The following is a 19843-nucleotide window of genomic DNA, read 5'->3' as shown; positions in this document are numbered from 1 at the left end:
ACAACATAAATTTTTTGATTTAATTACCTTATATCTAAAATTAATGAATTCTGAACTTAAATAAATACCTATTGGTATAATAAACATGAGCATATATATATTTGTTGTAGGTCACTCTGTAAATAGGATAAGGGAAACACAAAATTTTACGTATAAAATCATTATGGCAGTTTGTTCAAAAAAAAAAAAAAAAAAATCATTATGGCATTAATTCATTTTTTTTTTGGTAAAGATCAAATCATTTTGATGCACACATTTGTCTACCGATCACAGATAAGATTCTATAAATCGATGATTAACGTAAGGTAAAAAAAATAAAAGGGTATTTACCATTGGGATTTGCGGACTAGATGCGAAGTTAGTGACACGAGACATCTGGATTTTTTTCACAGTCACGAAATAATAATAAAATATAAATAAAAGAAATGGTATGGACGGTAGCGTTTGGAAATATTCTTTTACACTTTCACATAATATTTTTTTTTAACTCCATCGTACCAATTCTTAATAAAATCAAACGGAGACAACTTGTAAAGTTGTAATCGATTACAATGTCCAAATTAAAAGTTTTGTGGAAATAAGTAATACTGAAATCCACGAGACCTACTAATAGCTTTCGAGATTTTGTCTAAAATAATAAATAAACTTGTTTATGTTAAAACCCACGAATAATCAGGTTTATGCAATGGCTAGTTATGTCAGACAGAAATGGTGTCGATAAAAGTCATGCTTAATTTACCAATTCCTAAACCATGTTAATCATCCAATATCCCTTGTTATATTTGTGATATAAAATTTTAAGAACTTTTTGATTAAGTGTTTTGTAATAATTTTAGATACTAAAAATGCATAATTTTTAAGCAACAAGAATTGATTTTAGATTTACTTAGTGTTTCCTCAAAACATTGGTCAAAACAAGTTCTATGCATTCATTTTTTTCTTTTTATTTTTAGATAAAAGTATGCATTCGTTTTGTAGGTAAGAGGACTTGTGGTTTTCGAAATTCTTCCATTTTAATTCCACTTGATTATTGTATTCTAGTTTAGTCAAGCACGAAGTCAAGCATTTATATATTTAGAAATGAAAGCTACTAAAATGTTTTGCAGAATAAAAAGTTTAGGAAAAAGAGGTCTCGAATTTGGGTGTTTTATGAGAAACAGAGTAACCCAATGTTTGAAGCGCCACGTAATATGCGGCGAAGAGGTTTTCATGTCTTCTCTTTGTCCCTTTCTGTTTGGCTTTTAGAATCTCTTTGACTCTTTCAAATGCTCGCATTTCTGAATTCTAATAGTAGTTTCTAAATACATTTAGAGAGATAACACATCGATAAGTTTTTCATATAAAATATACTAGTAGCTCTGATTATTAAAAATAAAAATAAGAAACAGGTCTATACAACAACAAATGTATCAAGCAAATGTGCAATAATATACTTTCAAATAGATGTAATATTTTTTAGCCATAATTTTTGTTTTTGATATTCAATTATACAGTAATGCATGTTATAGCCAATATCTTGCATGACGATATAAGTTTTTGACATTTACAGATTTATATGAAACTTTAACCCCATATAACAAAACGAATATCTGGTTTTTATTAACATATTGGTTATAGTACAACTATATTATTTCCTTGAATTACTAATAATTAAAGGGTATAGAGTCGGTCGATATCTCAAAGTTTTATGTAAATATTGTATTGTCTTACCTTAAACGTTAAGATCTTTTGTTTCACATGATGTACGGTTAGTAATTTGTTTTTTGTTTTTTTTGTTTTGTTTTTTTTGTTCATATAAAATTTTTTGATGTATAACAAATATGAATACTATTTTGAATTTTGGTGAATCATAACCTTTTTTCTCAATAATCAAAAGATATTATTATTTCTTTCTATTTGATAAAAGTTAAATAAAAGAATGAATATAGTGCTTATAAGTCATTAATAAAACAATAAACATGGTGAACCTCATCAAATTATGCATATTACAAAATTATGTCTTTTTTTAAAACTAACTCTAAATATAATGTATACATCATTTATACATTAAAATTTTTACAATTTATTTTTTGCTTGTTTAAAATTAAATAGATGGATTAAATTTTAGTTTTTCTATGTTAACAACTATAACGAATTTACTCAAATGAACCAATTTTGAGAAATATTATCTACATAAGTAATGTAGTGCAATTAGGTAGGAACAAGTCATGCTAATTTATCCTTTTTAGCATTGCTTGTTTAGAAATCAAAGACAAAAAAAAAAAAAAAAAAAAATAAGCTTTTTTTTGTCATACTGATTTTATCCAAATATGTTAAAATATTTGGTCACTCATTTGTGTCAAACATGCACTTTATAACCCAGCAATTGTGTTCGTCTTTGTATGTCATGGTGGATGTGTCACTGTTAGATGATTAACAAATACAAACTTGGTGGATCTAAAATATTAGATTACATAAGTTGGTTTTTTTTTGACAATCGATTACATAATTTGTCTACAAACCATTAATGTTTATTGATTTTTGTATCTATCTTAATAATATTTTTTATTTTCATATGATCGTATAAGTAAACACATTATCTTATTATATAAAGTTGAGTTTTGAAAGTTAGTCATTAACAAGATATTGATATGTGTCAAGTTATCAATCTTAGATTTTGACATATAAAAGTTAATATTTAATAGAAAGAATTTGATTACAAAAAAAATATTATTTATAAAAAAAAGATACAAATTTTTTCTAAATAATTATAAGGAGATTTTATATATATATATATATTTCATAAAATTTGAAACTATATTTATTTACTTATTTTTAATTTTAAGTTATTAATTCTACAAAAAAAATAGAAAAAGGATTAAAGAAAATATACAATTAATTCTAAATTCTAAATTTCATAAATACTCACTTCTATATAAACATAGATTGTTTCATATTTAAATAATTTATGCAAAAACAAAGTTTTTAACTTTGTTTAATTGGGGGAAAAAATTAATGAGAAGATAATTATTTCTTATTTTTTTTAACCAAAATTTTCTCCTACTTTCTCCTTTTTCAGTTAGGAATAGGTAAGAATTAATATGTTGAACCAAAAAAAGATTAATATATGCGTCTTCTTTTTCTACTACTGTATTTTAAGATTTATTGTAGTACTTTTAGATTGTTTTATTTAATTTATATTTTCATCTTTGAACTATTTGGGATTCATATATTACCATGCTTATAATTTTTGATTGTTTCTTTAATTATGCCAATTAATTTTCTTCTAATTTCTCAACCTTGATTGGTTGGTCAGAAACCCTTTTTTTTGCAAACATAATTGTTAACATTATTCATTCAATTCCAAAGGAAGATAACGAGTAGAAGCTCATCAATTTAATGAATGGATAAAATAGCATAATTAAACACAAGTGTAAAATAAAGATCTCGAAATATATTGGAAAAAAATAAATCGTTGTTGATAGATCCATAGGAGAACATTTTGGGATAGCAAAATATATTGGAAAATTGTCGGAGCAAGCCATTTTGAGATAGCAAAAAGACGTGAACATTTTCTCTCCACACAGGAGGAGGACAGAGCCGAGGTTCTCTCTATGGTAGAGAAGATTGGACATAAGGTTTTATACCCAAGGGAGGAAGGTCGAGGAGATTGGACGCAAGGTTGTCTCCCCAAGGGAGGAAGGTGGAACCAAGGTTCTTTCCATGGTGGAGGAGGTTGGACGCAAGGTTCTCTCCATAGGGGATGAGGGCGGAGCCGAGGTTTTTTCCATGGCGGTCATACATTATTGTGATGATACATCATTGATAAGTATATTATATAATATATAAACACATTAAGCCAACTATTTTACTTTCACTTTGGTATAGTTACTATCACAAATACATTGGGAAATTTAACATTAGTTACTATCAAAAGATTTTGTGACGCTAGAAAAAGGTTTTCAATTTCATTTGTTGTCGGAGCAAGCTATTCTGAAAAGCAAAAATATGTGAACATGTTCTCTCCACATAGGAGGAGGGCAGAGACGAGGCTCTCTCTATGGTAGAGAAGGTTGGACACATGGTTATCTGCGCAAGAGAGGAATGTGGAGGAGGTTGGACGCAAGGTTTTCTCCCTAAGAGAGGAAGGGGGAGTTAAAGTTCTCTCCATGGTGGAGGAGGTTGGACACAAGGTTCTCTCCATGAGGGATGAGGACAGAGCCGAGGTTTTCTCCATGGTGGTCATACATTATTGTGATGATACATCATTGATAACTATATTATGTAATATATTTTTTATTTTGAGTCAACAATTTAGTAATTAAAAAACTATGGAGAAGTGAAAATAAAATAGTTGGCTTAGTGTGTTTATATAGACATTTTCTAGGCGGTGATAAAGTATACATTTGTAACATAGAGTATATTTAGGTGTAAAAAATGCAATTTTAATAGTAACATACATAAAAGATTTGTAAATGGATATAAATCAATGTATTATAACAAAAATAAAATTTATAAATAATATACAACATATTTTAATATATTTTATTAAATTTAATTTAATTTATAAAACTTTAAACCCGCATATCGGGCGGGTCCTTATCTAGTTTATTTTACCTATACACTAAACAATTTTGCTGACATAAATTCTTGACTACAAAATCTATGTACATAACTTTTGAAAAACAAATTATTACATAGGCAAATATATGTTGTAAAACTGTAAATAATTCGTTACCATATGTCGTTGGTTATGCTTCTGCTATTGGTGGTTTCGTCAACAGCATAATCACTTTCTAAAAACTTTGTTAATTAAACTGTTCTGCAGCTTCTGCTGATTAAAGATTCAAATCGGGCAATTTTGATAAAAAAAATAATAAAAAGACAACTATGGGCTTTTACATATAAAAGCCCAAGGCCTAGTTTACCGATACATATCATCAGACAACAAAGAAAACTTGAGGAACAAGAAAATAACAGAACACTGATAGATAGCCCTAACAAATGGTCAAGGTATTATATTAAGCTAGTTAACAAGTTTGAAAGAATCTTTAATCGTCTTATCAGAAAAAAACTCATCTTCTTTTCAAATCTCTGGAGATAGCTTTAATGGTGGAAGGTGTAGTCCTGCAACACCCTCCTATGAGTTTAGCTCCAAGGTCACGCCATTTCGTTGCAAACATCTCAAATTCATCATCACCAAAGCATTGTGATGGCTGCCAAATTCACCCAAAAACCCAAAACCAGCACACAGTAAAATCAGATTTATATAGATCATAATACTAAAGACTAGAAAGACGCGGTTTGACCCTTTTGACTGAAATCATCACTATAGTAAGCATTTTTCCATGGTTTCTGCTTAATCATTACTTAGTTTGAAATTAGATACAAATAAGTGAGAGAAAACAACATACCAGCCATTGTTTGGCTTTTCCATCCCAAACCTCTCCACTATTCGGGTATACAACGATAGCCTTGTTGGTCAGCTGCAAAGAAAGAAAGTGACATATAATGTAAGACTCTCAATGTTACTTTGAGATACAATCTTAACCAGAGAAGTTTCAACTAGTAACTACTACTTGCCTTGGTGAATTTGGAAATAAGACTTTCAATGAATTGAGGAGGCGCACAGTTTATGCCAACCGCATAGATATTGTTGCTTTTGTTAAGAGCTTCGAGGCATTCCTCAAAGCTCTCTCCTGATGGAGCTTTCTCACCATCTACAGATGTGAAGCAGATCCATGCTGGGATTTCCACATTCTCTTCCTCCAGAAGCTCAACGCACGCCTGATAATTAGAGGAGAGACTTGCAAAATTTTAAAGAGAGAGAGACTGATAACAACATTTTTTGTCTTTTCAGTGGACAAAAAGCAAACCTGAGCCTCAAGTTTATTCGGTATGGTTTCAAAGGCAAGAAGATCAGGACCAGCTTCCACTAAAACCTGAAGTCTTCTCCTATGAAAGTCTTTTAGTTTATCCAAATTCACATTCTCACCATAGTTTCCACTGCAAGAAGAACATTCAACAAACATCAACTAACTATTACGATTCCAAACCTGAATCACAATCTATTCTTAAAAGGAGTACCTGTACTCAGAGCCATCAGCAAGATAAGCTCCATAGCTTCCAATAGAAGCAGCTACAAGAGCTCTGTTATAGCTATGTCCTGTAATCTTGCTCACTTTGTCCCAGAATTTATCACGAGCTTCAACAGCTAATGTTACGCTCTTTTGCAGCAAAGACTCGCTCTCTTCCGTCGATAAACCTCTCGAAACAAACCCCGGGATAGTAGCCTGTAAAAAAACCAAACCGTTAAGTCAAATATGAAAGCTTTCAAAGTGAAGTCAGACTATATAACTAATTAAAAATCCTAATTTTTGTAATCTTTATAACAGCAAAAGAAAAAGATAACTTCAATCTTGTAGAAAAGTATCTCTTAAGTTGTGACTCTACAAATCATGAACTCACAAAATGGGATCTTTAAAGATTGGTAAAAGAAAGTTAGATTGTTGAACAAGAAAGGGTATGAACAAATTATATAAAAATTAGGTTGCTTTCTCAGTACCTGATAAGATGAAGTAACCACAATGTCTGCACCAGCTTCCAAGTATTCCATGTGAACCTAAATGAACATTTTCATCAAACTCTATCCATTATTATCCAAATCTTCAGAACCCAGAAACAGAGATCTGCGTTTACACTAATAATCATTTGAACCCAAAATCTCAAATTTCAATTTAACAATAAGAGAAAATCAAAAAAAAAATTAACCTTCTTAGCAAACCCTAAAGACCACAACTTTCAAAATTAGGTGTAAAATCAAAAAATTTGGAAACGAGAAAAAAAAAATCGAAAATTTTCACAAACCCTTTTGATGAGTTCAGGATTCTTGATGAGAGAAACAGCACTCCACAAAGGATCATTAATAGCGGCGCCGTGAATCTCAAGCTGGGTAGCGAAACCACCGTCAACCACCGCACAACCACCGCATTTCTTTATCAAATCTTCCAACAATGCAGATTTTTTCTCTAAACCCATTTTTTCAAAAAAAAAAAACTCAAAACCTCTCGAAAGAAATGATTCAGACAAAATCTTCTCCCGAGAAAATTTTGAATCTTTTTTCTTGTCGGAAAAAAACAACGCCGCGTTTGTGTTTTTTTTTTTTTTATCCCTATCAAAACCACAACGGATGCTTCATGTTTCCCTCTACTCTTTATATGTTTGGATAATGGGCTTGGCCTAGGCCCACTACATGTAATAAAATAATATATATAACTCTTTTTTTCTTCAGAATATAATCATTTTGTGTTGACGCGTTTCTCTAATCTGTAAAATTAATAAATATTATTCCTAATTTCAAACTTTGCCGACGGAAACAAATTAATTAATTCTCTGTTTTCCACCGTCAAACATATGAAATAGAAATTTCTGACGTTCTTTTTTTTTTCATCGTAAACACATTAAACATGCGTACATCAACTTAACTTTCATCATTTTACCTACTAAATTCAATTATCAAACTCACATTTAATTACTAAAAGAAAATTATACAGATGTGATCAATAACATAAAACGATACAAAACTTTTAGTAAGTAAAAGAAACGATAAACAAAATAAAATAGCTTTAAAATAGTAGAAAATATCATTACGAGAAAACAATATCAAAAAATTGAAAAGTATCGTTTTTTTTCTTTTATAGTCAAAATGTAAAATATCGTGTTTTATACGTTTTAATTAATTAATAGCATTTTTATGATTATCAATTATATAAAAGCCGTATACCCTTACCAATGAAGCCCTATCCGTTTCTTGCCTCACACTTTAATTATGTATTGCTTTTTTTTAATTAGAGTTTCGAGTTTTCACAATTCGTTTCCTAAATCCTAATAAGTTTCATTAACGTAAAAGTAATACAGTAACGAGTTTTAAATATCATGAAATGGAATTTACTTATGTTTGTTTACATATGTTTTGTACGTGGCATTACAAAATATGAAAAGGATCTAAACATTAATTTTGCATCGACCAAGATTAGTTAACAGGTGTGAGTGTGACAAAGATGTAACCGTAAATGCAGGCATGAAGAAAATCATTGTATTTTTTTTTTAAAGAGATATATATATATATATATATATATAATTTAATAGGGACCGATAACATTAACATGTGCAGAAAAGTTGGTCTTAGTTGTTGTCAAAGCTACAATACGTTTAGTCATGTGAAAGGTATACTCTTAAAGTCATAGCCAAACTATCAAAGTTCATTCTTAAAGTATGAATGACAGTATTATTTTGGTTATAAAGTTTATAAAATACCAATCGAATAGAATGTTTTCACATTCTCTCTCTCTCTCTTTTTTTTACATTGACAATATACTATAGTTTTTATAAGAATCGCGACTCGTTTATATTTTTCTCAAAAAAAATTATTATTATTTGGGATTCTTCTCGTCTTTTTATAAAAAGAAATTTTGGGAGCCTAAATTTTATTTCTCTATTCGATCTTTGAATGTTAAAATTGAAACTATAAGTCTCCGGCATGCTATTGTTTGGTGGGTTAACGATGCACATTCCTTGTGCCTTGACTTTGAAGCAAAGCATATGTATGTGGTGTGGCATGGTTGATGGTTTCACCGCTGTTGGCCCAAAATTTTAAAAAAACCATATTTTTATCTGAATCTTTTTATGTCATTTACATTTTTGACGAATCCTGACACATTTTTGAATTTGTAGTAATATATTGAGACATTGTACCCAAGTAGCTTAAGGTTTGTTCAACCATTCTTAAAATATTGATTACAAGTTAGCATCATCGTAGACTCAACGGCGGTAAAAAGGATTTGGTTGTTCGTTGGTCGTTGAGGTTATATAACTTACAAACCACATGCTATTAGCTTCGACATGTATTAATTTTTTAGTAATCTTTCTCGACAACTTATCAGTAACTGGCAATTGCGGGAGAAATAATTATTTACAATCTTTTTTTTTTTGTGGTCAAAATATTTTCTTGCAAACTTATCTTAGATAATATACTACAAGAATTCATATAAGTTTGTATTGTTATTAACTAATAATCCACAACTATAATTCAGACTTATTGTCTATAAATACGATTGGTCACACAAAATGGTATAAGTTTTTTAACAAGTAAATGTTAAGCAATACTAGAACAGTTTAAACCGGTACAAAATACCTGTAAAAAAGAAATATGTGAAAATGTTTAGAGTTATATTTTTGATATCGTTGTTAATTGTTAAAGCAGTACATCGTATCTAGTACGGGGATACCAATCAAACTCTATAATTTTTTTTTTATGTAGAACCTACTATATCTTTGTTAGATGTCACTGTAAAATTTGGATGTAAAATCTTATTGATAAAATAAACTTGCTTTTGAAAAGTTTATAGTAGACTAGTCTTAGTTAACAACATTACATCCTAAACAATGTGTATGTAAATGTTAGCCCAATGGTCCTCTATTGGCACTGGATTATTGTATAGCTCACTAGCCCAATAAGCTTGCAGTAACATTCAAAACATGTTTATTCTTGTCATCTCATAATCCCTTTTTTTTCTTCAACATCTTGAATCATTTTTTTGTTTGTGGAAAAATTATTTCAATATTTTAGTTATATGTGGACGTGACTAAGAGTTTAATAAGATGGTATATATTACTGAATGATCTATCTTAGAATTAAATTAACTATGTTCTTTGACGTAATAACAAATTTTTATTTCAAATCTTTTAGACTCTAGTCACTAACTTCAACGTCTTTATGAAAAATTACAATCAAACGATAATGACAACCGCAACGAGCCATCCACTTCAAAAAAAAAAAAACCAAATTATACGTCGACTTCGAGCATGTCAAATCTCATATCTCCAAAGAAAGTAGAATTCTCAAGAATTCATTTTATTTTGGAAAAATAACCCCCTAGTAAGTTTCATATAGCACCACAACTACACAAAATTTATACATCGATTTTGGTCCACACAAATCAGAAGTTCGAAACCTCATAACACATAAAATCAAAATTCATAACCTAAAGACACATAAACACGGTTTGCTCAATCTCTGTAACTATTTTTCTATGTTTTATATTGCTTTTTTTGTTCTATGCAATTATTTAAATGATAATGCACCATCTTCTCAACCTGCAAATTCTCTGTTATAAGCTAAACAATGATAATGATTCACCAAAATGAGACAACAATGAGACTCTACATCACTAAGTTTGTCTCTTCTGCGAACGATGTCATGCTTTCCCCCATGATCAATGCAGGAAATCCTCTACTGCAGTCGTTTTCACTTACAACAACACTAATCCGGATCTGCAGATTCTCATTGAGTTTTACAGAAAAAAGTGGACCAAAATTGAGATTGACTTAAATCCAACTTCATATATCCGCAATTCTCTTTCAAATAACGTGTTCTCAGAGGGTTTTTTTCTCCACAAAACAACGGGGAAAATTCTTCAATTTCTTCTCTCGACAACGAAACAGAGAATTTCAATTTTATAATCGATACTTCTCTTCACGCCAATTTCAATTCTGACGGTCTTCGCCGGTGATTCAACATCATCTTCACTAACAACTCTTCTCATCCTCAGATTTTATGGCAGAGCCGCCGCAAATACATCACTGTTCTTTGCTCATCCTCCTATAAGCTTCTCGTTCAAAACGCCAGCAGCGGAGACGTTTCTCTTTGTTTTGTAATCCGGAGATGAAGAAAGAGGAAAAGGAGATGGTTCATGCTTTAATTTTGGTTTAGTATTGGTTTTAAGTGGTGAGGTTTTTAATTTTGGTTTAGTGTTGGTTTTAAGTGGTTTAGTATTGGTTTAAGTCATAAACCAATAAATTCATCGTTCGTGTGTTCTGAGGTTTTTAACTTTCAAATTATGTGGAAACTGGACTAGAACTTCTGATTTGTGTGACCATAGATCGAGGTTTGAATTCTGTGTAGTTATGGTGCTATATGAAACTTCCAAGAGGGATACAGATCGTTTTTCCTTTTATTTTTCTGTCAGCATCTTAAGAATCCATTTTAATTCTTCAAAAAAAAGAAATGAAATTATAATATGCACGTTCAATATATATACATAAAACGAAAACTAATAAAATCCAAATGGAGCTACAGTCTGAAGTTGAGAGATAACTTGACATAAACAAAAGAACTGAATTGACTAAAAACAGTTCAAATTATAATCTATATATTAAAGAAGATGAAAGTAGTTGAAAATTTTGGCAAGACTTGTAATATACGCAAAGGTTTGCTTTAAAGAAAACAAGATAATAACAAATAAATGTTATATTTAAAATGATAAAAGAACCAACGCAATTAGAGAGGTGATCATTGGTGCTACTGTTACCATCAACCAAACCCATTAACCTCTCTATTGTTCACATATACTTTGGACCATATGCACTTGTCTTCTTATGTCGAACTTTTTAAAAAACTTTACTGATATAATTCAAAAGAGGATAAGCCTAAACCCTAACACAAGGCTTTACATTTCACTTATTAGACAACCACTTCAGTTTATATCATCTTAAGAAGAAACCATCTATGCATGTAGCAGTAAACAACAAAGTAGTTTTTCACATATATATATGTATCAATAACTCTCAATAGGCAAAACTTACAAAGATCGAGAGAGCTTACGAAATAGATTACATCTAAAAGGCTTTTCACCTGAGATTACAATTTCGTTCTCACCACTCTCTATCTTATCCACAACATCAAAAAAACCTATATGTCAACAAAACTTTCTTTAGTAACACCAAAACACACAAAACTGCATCTGTTTCTATCTGTAAGGGGTTTTTTGCTTCCCCTGAGATCAACAGCCTCTGCTATACTGTAATAACTTAACGACAAAACCGAGTAACAAAGAGCTTTTTTTACTTTGCCCCTATAGCTAATAGTAACACCTAGCTGCAAAACTTATGGGCACGCGATATTAAGAGGGGTGGTAGTAGTTGTTGCAATGTGATCAACGAAGACAAACTTGTCAATGGTGTTTCCTATAAGACCAAGATCGATCTCCACGTCTGAGAAATCATAGTCTGGAAGCTCGCTTGGACCATCACACTCAAGACCAATGATGTCCAGATCATCTATCCCGCAGTAATCATCTAACAGTTGGTTGTTCTCTTCTGTCAAGAGAAAATCAAGCTCACACGCATTAGGGATCAATGACTCATCAATGAAGCAACCCATTTCAGGAATCTGCAGATCCGCGAAATCAAAACCAAAACTCGCTTTCTTCGATTCACCAGCTTCTGGATCAATGGTCGAATCAAGTAGCTTCTTGTCAAGATTATTGCTTGACACAGCTTCAACATTAGACCCTGTGGCTGAGATCAGAGAACCAGACATATTCGAATCCGACAGAGCATTCTCAGACACATTATTAGAGGAAGCAGCAGAAGTGGCTGCAGCCAAAGCATCAAACTCTAGCTTCTTAGCAGCATAAGCACTGGCTGCTTGTTCAAGCGTCTCGTAAGTACCCAACCAAGTTCTTGTTTTGGTGATTGGATGTCTAATCTCAGCAGCCCATTTACCCCATTTCCTCTGCCTAACACCAACAGGCTTCGAGACACTAGTGGGTTTGCTGCTTAAAACCTTTTTGCTACAAGCTGAGGTTTTGGTTTTGGTTCTGGTTACACCATTATTATTATTAGTACTCTCCTGACAAAACGAGCTTTGAGATTCAGCTTGAGTAGCAGCGGCTTGAGCGAAAGGAAGGTCAATCTCACAGACGTAACGTTTCCTTCTCTGAGCTCTTTCGTCTTCTTCGCTTGATGAGTAGTCAGTAGCGTAAGGATCGTTCACAACGAAACGGATTTTTCTCATAGTCTTCAAATCTTCAGATAAACCAGGGAGGTGATTTAGCTGCAAAGACTTCTTCTTCATGGGTTTTTTGTAGGGTTTATTGGTTTGAACAGAAGACCGTTTCTTTCGTTCAGCCATTATATCAAACACTTGGTGTGCGAAAATTCAAACCAAAACCCCCCCTCAAAAACCCTAAAAATTTCTCCCTCAAAATCTCAAGAACAAGAACAAGAAACGTCCTTCAAAATTGTTTACTCCAGAACAAGTCCTGATCCAATAACCAGAAGAAGAAAAGGAAACAAACCAACCCACTTAAGATTCGAACAGAGCAATTATGAAAATCGTAAAAAGTAACAAACTTTGGCAAACCCAGTTACCTTTTAGGCCTTAAATGCATAGAAATCGATGAAATCGATCACTAGGAGAGCCGGTGGAAACAGCTTGATGAATTAGAGAAACACTCAAAAACAGAGCATGAAGTGGTTAAAGAAGACGAAGAAGAAAGAACAGTAGAAGAGAAGGAGAAACAAAGACAGAGAAGAGTAGTCGGAGCTCCGGCGACTTCAAAAGAACCTTCACTCTCTCTCTCTCTTTTCTCTCACTCCTCCCAGCACTTTGAGCTTCCCCAAAAGTGAAAAAGAAAAGTGAGAACTGAGAAGATAGATAGAAGAAGATAAAGTAAGAATCAAAACGAATCGCAAACAGATGATAAATCTATGGCCAAGATTTTTTCTGGCCTTTCTCTCTCTCTCTCTCTCTATTACCAAAGACAAAACTATTAATTTATGTCGGAAAATAAAATAAAAAGTAACTCATGAGAAAATTTAAGAAAACGATGAATTTAATAAATAAAAAGACGTTAAAATTTCTTTTTTCTTTCTCTTTTTAACGATTTGTTTAAAACACGAATCTCAATAAAAATTTAATAACAACTTTACTCGAGAAAAATTTCATAAAAGCATTAAATTCTTTGTTTTATATTTTTGTTCTTCTTTTAATTCGAATAATTCACAACTCAAATCTGTTTTGAATAACTCAATCAAATTAATTTTTTTTTCCCATACTAGAACTCAGGCCCGGCCCAGAGCTAAAGCTCGTAAATCAAGGGCTTTAGGCAGCTTATTTATGGTTTTTGGGGCATCATAGTAGTAAATCTTTAATGGTCTAGTGGTAAAAGTCTGTCAATTACCTTCTCAATTTCTCGAGTTTGAACCATGTGTTTGTATTTTTTAGCATTTTCTTAATTTTTTTTTGTGTTTTGTTAGTCGGTCCAAACTTTTTCTGCTTCAGGCATATAAAAAACTTGCGCCGGCCCTGCTAGAACTTTTCATTTAAGTCAATGTTCTTTATTTTTTTTTGGGTTAACTGTTAAGTTACATATTCATCTTTTACATGGGGTTACAATATTTGATCAATAACATAATTAAGTACATAACATGAACTTGATCACTCTAATAACTTGCAAATTCGTTTATATATCACCTTCAAAATTTGTGATTCTTGTGCCACGTAAGGTTCATTGATCATTACGATTCAATCCGTTAAAACGTTTAAACCATTTTTATTATTGAAATAACAAATATAAATAAAATCAAAAGTATCCTTATCTTTCAATTTCATAAAAAAACTAAAATTTAAGAACTCGTGATTTCTAAATTTGTTTTTTTCGTGTTCACAGCCTTTTTTTTTTATCGCTAGTGACTGCCACACCCACATTCATAGTAGTACTAAACTTTTTTGTCTGTAGAAGAAAATTGAAGTAAGAAATATGAGAAGAAAAAGAAGAAAACAGTGAACGCACGCCTGGATGCATGTGATTTGCCTACCCTACGTGAAGAAAAAAGACCAATGCAAATCAATTGCACAAGTAGGAAAAAGCATTGTCGTCTCGTCTACACCAAATTAAACAGTATGTGGTATACAATGACTCTTAGTAATTACGATTCCAACAAAACGTTTTATATGTAAGGCAACATATTAATTTTGAGTACATTTATTCAACTGTCGTTGACAAAAGAATAAAGAATAGTAATCAAGTAAATACTCTCTGGATACTATTCTAAATCAATATATATTAGTATAAGTTATAGAAACAAAAAGGTCGACAAATGGACGTGTATAGAAAATGGATGGTCAACTACATTCCGAAGTTTTTTTTTCCGTAGAAAGAAACCTAAAGGATCGTTTACATTCACACACAAACACAGGTGTCGTATTATTAGTGTCACGTGGTGTTTAAAATGTAGACATTTCACCATGTGGACTAATACATTCAATCAGCCATCGACGACCATAAAGCATCTATCTATTCTATTATACTACTACCATTTTTACATGTCAGACAAATAGAGAGTGTTGAAAAATAAAACACAAGTGTGTATAGAGCGCAGGACAAATAGTGGTCGGAGGAATATGGGAAAAGAAAAAGTTGGAAACAGCTTAGCCGCCCACGTCGACCCCACGTTTGGGAAAAGAAAAAATACATTTTCTTCAGTTGTCATTTCTATCATTTTCTATTGAAGATGGTCTACTATAAAGCCCAATTTCATTGTTTTGTTAACTAAAAAGGCTTTTAGGGCCCATATTTAAATATTCCAAAGCTCTTCCCGTTGTTATCTTATGGTGTGAAGTCTTTTTTTGTTTGTTTTTTTTGTCCGAGTGAGGTCTTTGTTTAGGTTTTCTTTAAAGTTTGTGCGTTTCGAAGTCTTTGTTTAACTAATTTAATTTGAACTCTTAGACTCTTAGTGTGTGTAAGTTTCTTAATTACAATTTTTTTTTTCTAACCTTCACTTTGTTGTTTAGGAGTTTGAGGAAGGTCTTTGTATTTAACTGATTTTCTTCTTTTATTAATTAGTTTTATGAAAAGAATACTGTGAATGGCTAAATGCTAAATCGTCATTACTTGAAAACTAAAGTTTACATAATTCTTAGGATTTTCTCCTATTTAAATATATATATATATATATATATGTCCTTTATTCATCCTTGCTGTCAATTAAATACTTTTGATCAGTCTAATTTCATGTTTTTACATTAGTCAGATATCTTGAAAGAGCCCTTCTACTAAGTTAATTATATTTGACAACATATATTTTAAATTTAATACGTCAAACTTTAGAGTAAGCTCTCTTGCTTGTCATCTTCGACTTTCACCATCAGCTCAGCTCGATCGTAGACTATTTCATCAAGCTTTAGTTATTTCAAAACAAGTCCTTTGTTGACGTTTTCTTGGTGTGTCGAACTTAGTAAAGAAACCAAAACATCAGCTAATAATATTAACCAATTTATTCCTTAAATAAAATAAAATAAAAAACAGTACGACTTAATTTAAAAAAGTTTTTTTTTTCAAATTTTTGTTGTCAACAACTAGTATTAGATTAGCTGAAAATTTTGAAAAGTTCAAACACCAATATCAATTAGTAACTTATATATTATTCCAAGTTATTTTAAATATGATAGTGGTAATATTTTATATAAAAAAAAACTAAGAAAATAAATATTTGCAAGAAAATCTTCTCCACGTTAACCATGATCACACAACTCACAACTTCTTCTTCTTGGTCTTCCTTAATTTTTTTTGTTTAGTCTGTGTTTAAATGTTAAAAATATACAAATGACTTCCAAAAGTCAAATCAAACCGTGACGTCATAAAACTTTCGCTTAAACGTATCTCCGATGACGTCATTCATCATCAATAATCTCAACCGTCCATATATTGTTTCGGCTGACAATATCGACCGTTCAAATCCCACACCGACGCATCTATAAAAGAGAGTTCCAATTGTATTATCCCAAAGTATTATGAGCAAAAACATTGTCTAAAGCCTAAAACGACGCCGTCGACGTTTTCTTGTTTGGCAAAAACAAAAAAGAGTTCGGTGATGATGAAAGATGAACGGAGGCGAGAAGAAGAAGAAGAAGATAACGGCAAATCTGAAGTCGTACGGACGGTGACGGAGGAAGAGGTTGATGAGTTTTTCAAGATATTACGGAGAGTACACGTGGCGGCCCGAACGGCTGCGAAAGTTAACGGCGGTGATGATTATGATGATGAGCGAGGGTTACTACCGTCTAAGAAGAGGAAACGGAGTCAGAGTAGTAACGGCGTTCGTGATGGGATCAATCGGGTCGGGTCACTGGGTTTGGATTTGGATCTGAACTGTAAACCGGAACCAGACGGCGTTACTTTGCCTTGTAGTCCTTCTACTTTACGTCCAATAATTAAATTCTAATGTATTACTAATTATCTTAAATATGATTTTTTTTGTCTCAAATTACATGGTGAATTCTTGCATTTAATTAATAAATCTTTTGTTTCAAAATCTACGACTTATATTGGTCAAAAAAATTCCTAAAAAAAAAAATAAAGGTTATACAATGATTCGTTACATAATGCATAAAGTTTAGATTCAATTATGCAAAATCATACAAATGATTTGAGAATAATGTTTCCCATAATCAAGTTAATACAACAACTTTATATTACTAACTAACTAATATTATTCATTTTGTATTAGCTTTTGGTGATATACATAAATCATAAATGTTGCCATCTAATAAGAAGTCTTTGTTTTAATAGTAAAATTGTTGCACTGTGGTCCATTTCTTGTGCTATTAATAATTTAATATACGCCGTTATATTGTTTCAGTACTATAGGATTATGAATTTATATTTTACTTTATTTTACGACATAAGTTTTACCAATTTTAATGTTTTTTTTTATTTCCCATAGAGCTCCCAAAAGAATCCAGAAATAATGGGCCTTAAGAAAAAGTCAGGCTAATAAGATATTAGGCCAATTTAATATACATACAACCTCTATAAATTAATACTCAGATAAATTAATAACCTTTATAAATTAATAAATTGTACTGAATTATTAATGCGATAATTGCTTCATTATGTGTAACTAGTTCTAAAGGTATCGTCATATATTCTTCAACTTCATCATCACCTTGAAAAATAGTAGCAGCAATTTCTTCTAAACTCTGAATTTCTGATAAAAACTCTTCTTCATAAATTAAAAACTCTATAAATTAATAAAATTTCATGGCCCCAACCTTATTAATTTATAGAGATTCTACTGTACCCTTATTTTAGCCCAAACACTTAGCAAAAATAATCACCACTACTAGCCTACTAGGTTATTAAAAATCCCTACTATTTGTAAAGTCTTTTAACTAATAAACCTTTGTTTTGTAAGAAATTACAAGGGTATGCCATTGGAGTTATGACCAAATAATATATCTTCATTAAGAGTAAAAACGAAATTTTATTCATATCCTAAACGGATAAACACGCGGATCTCGGGTCGGATCTTTTAAAATGGCTTTTTCATGTCTAAATAATAAATAAAACCAATACATTGTGTATCTTGACGATAAAATTTTAATAGCATATTGGTCCAATGAAGCTCAAAAATTTTGGAAGGTGCCAAGTTCGATGCGCCTTAGGTACAATTTTTGTTGTTTCCAATAGTAATCCCACTACAATTTTTTTTGGGAATTTGTGAGGAAAACTTATTTCCACAAATAAGCGGATTACACAGATCAAATATAGCACTTGCCATGTATGCTTTCAAAACATGAATATTATAGTTTCCATGTATGCTTCCAAATATAATTTAAATATTTAAATTACCATATTCCCATAATGTTACCTTTAAATTTGATCTTGAGATCTGAGTTTCTTACAAAAATATAGGAATGTATAATTTTAAAATCCCGAATATAACTGATTACATGATTAGTTGTTTTATCATTCATGTTTAGATATCTTCCTGAAAATTCACGCGTAACAGATTCACGCATTTTTTAGTAAACTGTTACTAATATTTCCCTACTTAACAAAAGTTGAACGCGTAACAGATTCAACGCCTGTACCTCCGAATGTAGGGGGAAGGACTACGTCGCAGACTTCGTGCTCCTAATAGCAGAGTGATATCCTCACTGTTACAAAACCACCAGTCCAGACCCACTAAAAGATCAGAGGCCTTCCAAGATCCATCGACCTGACACCAAGGAGAAGGAACCCGAACCTCCACAGGCAAAGGCTCTATGGAGTCCGAATAAGAAGACTTGGCCTCTTCCCATAACACTCTATCATTGGCTGCCTGATTGATAACGTCAATAGGTTCTGCCGTAAGTCCTTGGAAAACTTTTTTTATTCTTGTGCTTCCAAATTGACCAGACAAGCCATGGTAAGCGAAGGCTTATATCCGAAACGTTCAACTGGGATGGCGCTCGCCAGAATAGGAAATCTAGATTCGAGTAGATCGAGCCATAAGGAAAGTCCCCAGAACATATGTCACCCGGAAATAAATCCCAAATCCACCGCGAATGAGAGCACTCAAAAAGTGCATGATTTATGGTCTCCACCTCCGAACCACAGCGTTTGCATAAAGTATCACACCGTACACCCCGCTGAGCAAGACGTACCATCACAGGGAGGGAACCGGAGGCAACCTGCCAGAAAAAATGTTGGACCTTTGTGGGAATCTCAAGTTTCCATGCATGTGCCCTAAGGGCCGTACACGTCGGCCCATATTCAACCTCTTTAATTAATTCACGTGCGAGCCGATAACCCGATTTGACCGAATATGTTCATGACTTAGTATAGTGCCAGATCAATCTATCGGGTTTAAAGACTTTACTGACCTCCATAGATTGAATAATCTGTATATCCTTCGGGTTCATAAACTCTTCCAGGATTGGCATATGCCACTCCTTAGTAACTGGGTTTATTAAATGATTAACCATCAGATTGGGATGTAGTAATCTCCCTTGACCATTAGCTGGTCTTGGCTGAGAATCCGGTATCCAAGGATCTCGCCATACCGAAACCTGGCAGCCCGAGCCTATCGCCCATCTGGATCCGTGTTCGACCAAACCCTTTGTAGAGTAAATACTTCTCCAAGCAAAAGAAGGAGAATATGGCTTCTTGGCCTGTAAAGGATGTTTGTTCCGAAAATATCTGCCTCTCTGAACCCGAGCCATCAGGGAATTCAGATAATGAATTAACCGCCAATA

General features: G+C 32.1%; 2 protein-coding genes and 1 pseudogene across 2 annotated transcripts; 1 reads left to right on the top strand and 2 right to left on the bottom strand.

Moving 5' to 3' along the window:
• Nucleotides 1-4817: 4817 nt before the first annotated feature.
• Nucleotides 4818-7160, bottom strand: LOC104790212 (homocysteine S-methyltransferase 1-like). Its single transcript, XM_010515916.2, has 7 exons — nucleotides 6847-7160; nucleotides 6545-6601; nucleotides 6067-6272; nucleotides 5856-5985; nucleotides 5563-5766; nucleotides 5394-5465; nucleotides 4818-5195 (listed from the first exon to the last, which is right to left on the bottom strand). Exons 1-7 carry the CDS (start codon nucleotides 7015-7017, stop codon nucleotides 5055-5057), a joined length of 981 nt encoding a protein of 326 aa, XP_010514218.1. The 5' UTR covers nucleotides 7018-7160; the 3' UTR covers nucleotides 4818-5054.
• Nucleotides 7161-11558: 4398 nt separating this feature from the next.
• LOC104790211 (ethylene-responsive transcription factor ERF119) lies at nucleotides 11559-13628 on the bottom strand. Its single transcript, XM_087455760.1, has 2 exons — nucleotides 13192-13628; nucleotides 11559-13082 (listed from the first exon to the last, which is right to left on the bottom strand). Exon 2 carries the CDS (start codon nucleotides 12950-12952, stop codon nucleotides 11924-11926), a length of 1029 nt encoding a protein of 342 aa, XP_087311886.1. The 5' UTR covers nucleotides 12953-13082; nucleotides 13192-13628; the 3' UTR covers nucleotides 11559-11923.
• A 2969-nt stretch (nucleotides 13629-16597) lies between these two features.
• Nucleotides 16598-17136, top strand: LOC104790210 (protein NIM1-INTERACTING 2 pseudogene; annotated as a pseudogene).
• Nucleotides 17137-19843: the final 2707 nt, after the last annotated feature.

Source organism: Camelina sativa, chromosome 6 (assembly GCF_030686135.1).
Source record: "Camelina sativa cultivar CO46 ecotype springtype chromosome 6, ASM3068613v1".
NCBI lineage: Eukaryota > Viridiplantae > Streptophyta > Magnoliopsida > Brassicales > Brassicaceae > Camelina > Camelina sativa.
The sequence above is the reverse complement of the archived record's forward strand: the minus strand, read 5'-3'. Positions and strand labels throughout refer to the sequence as shown.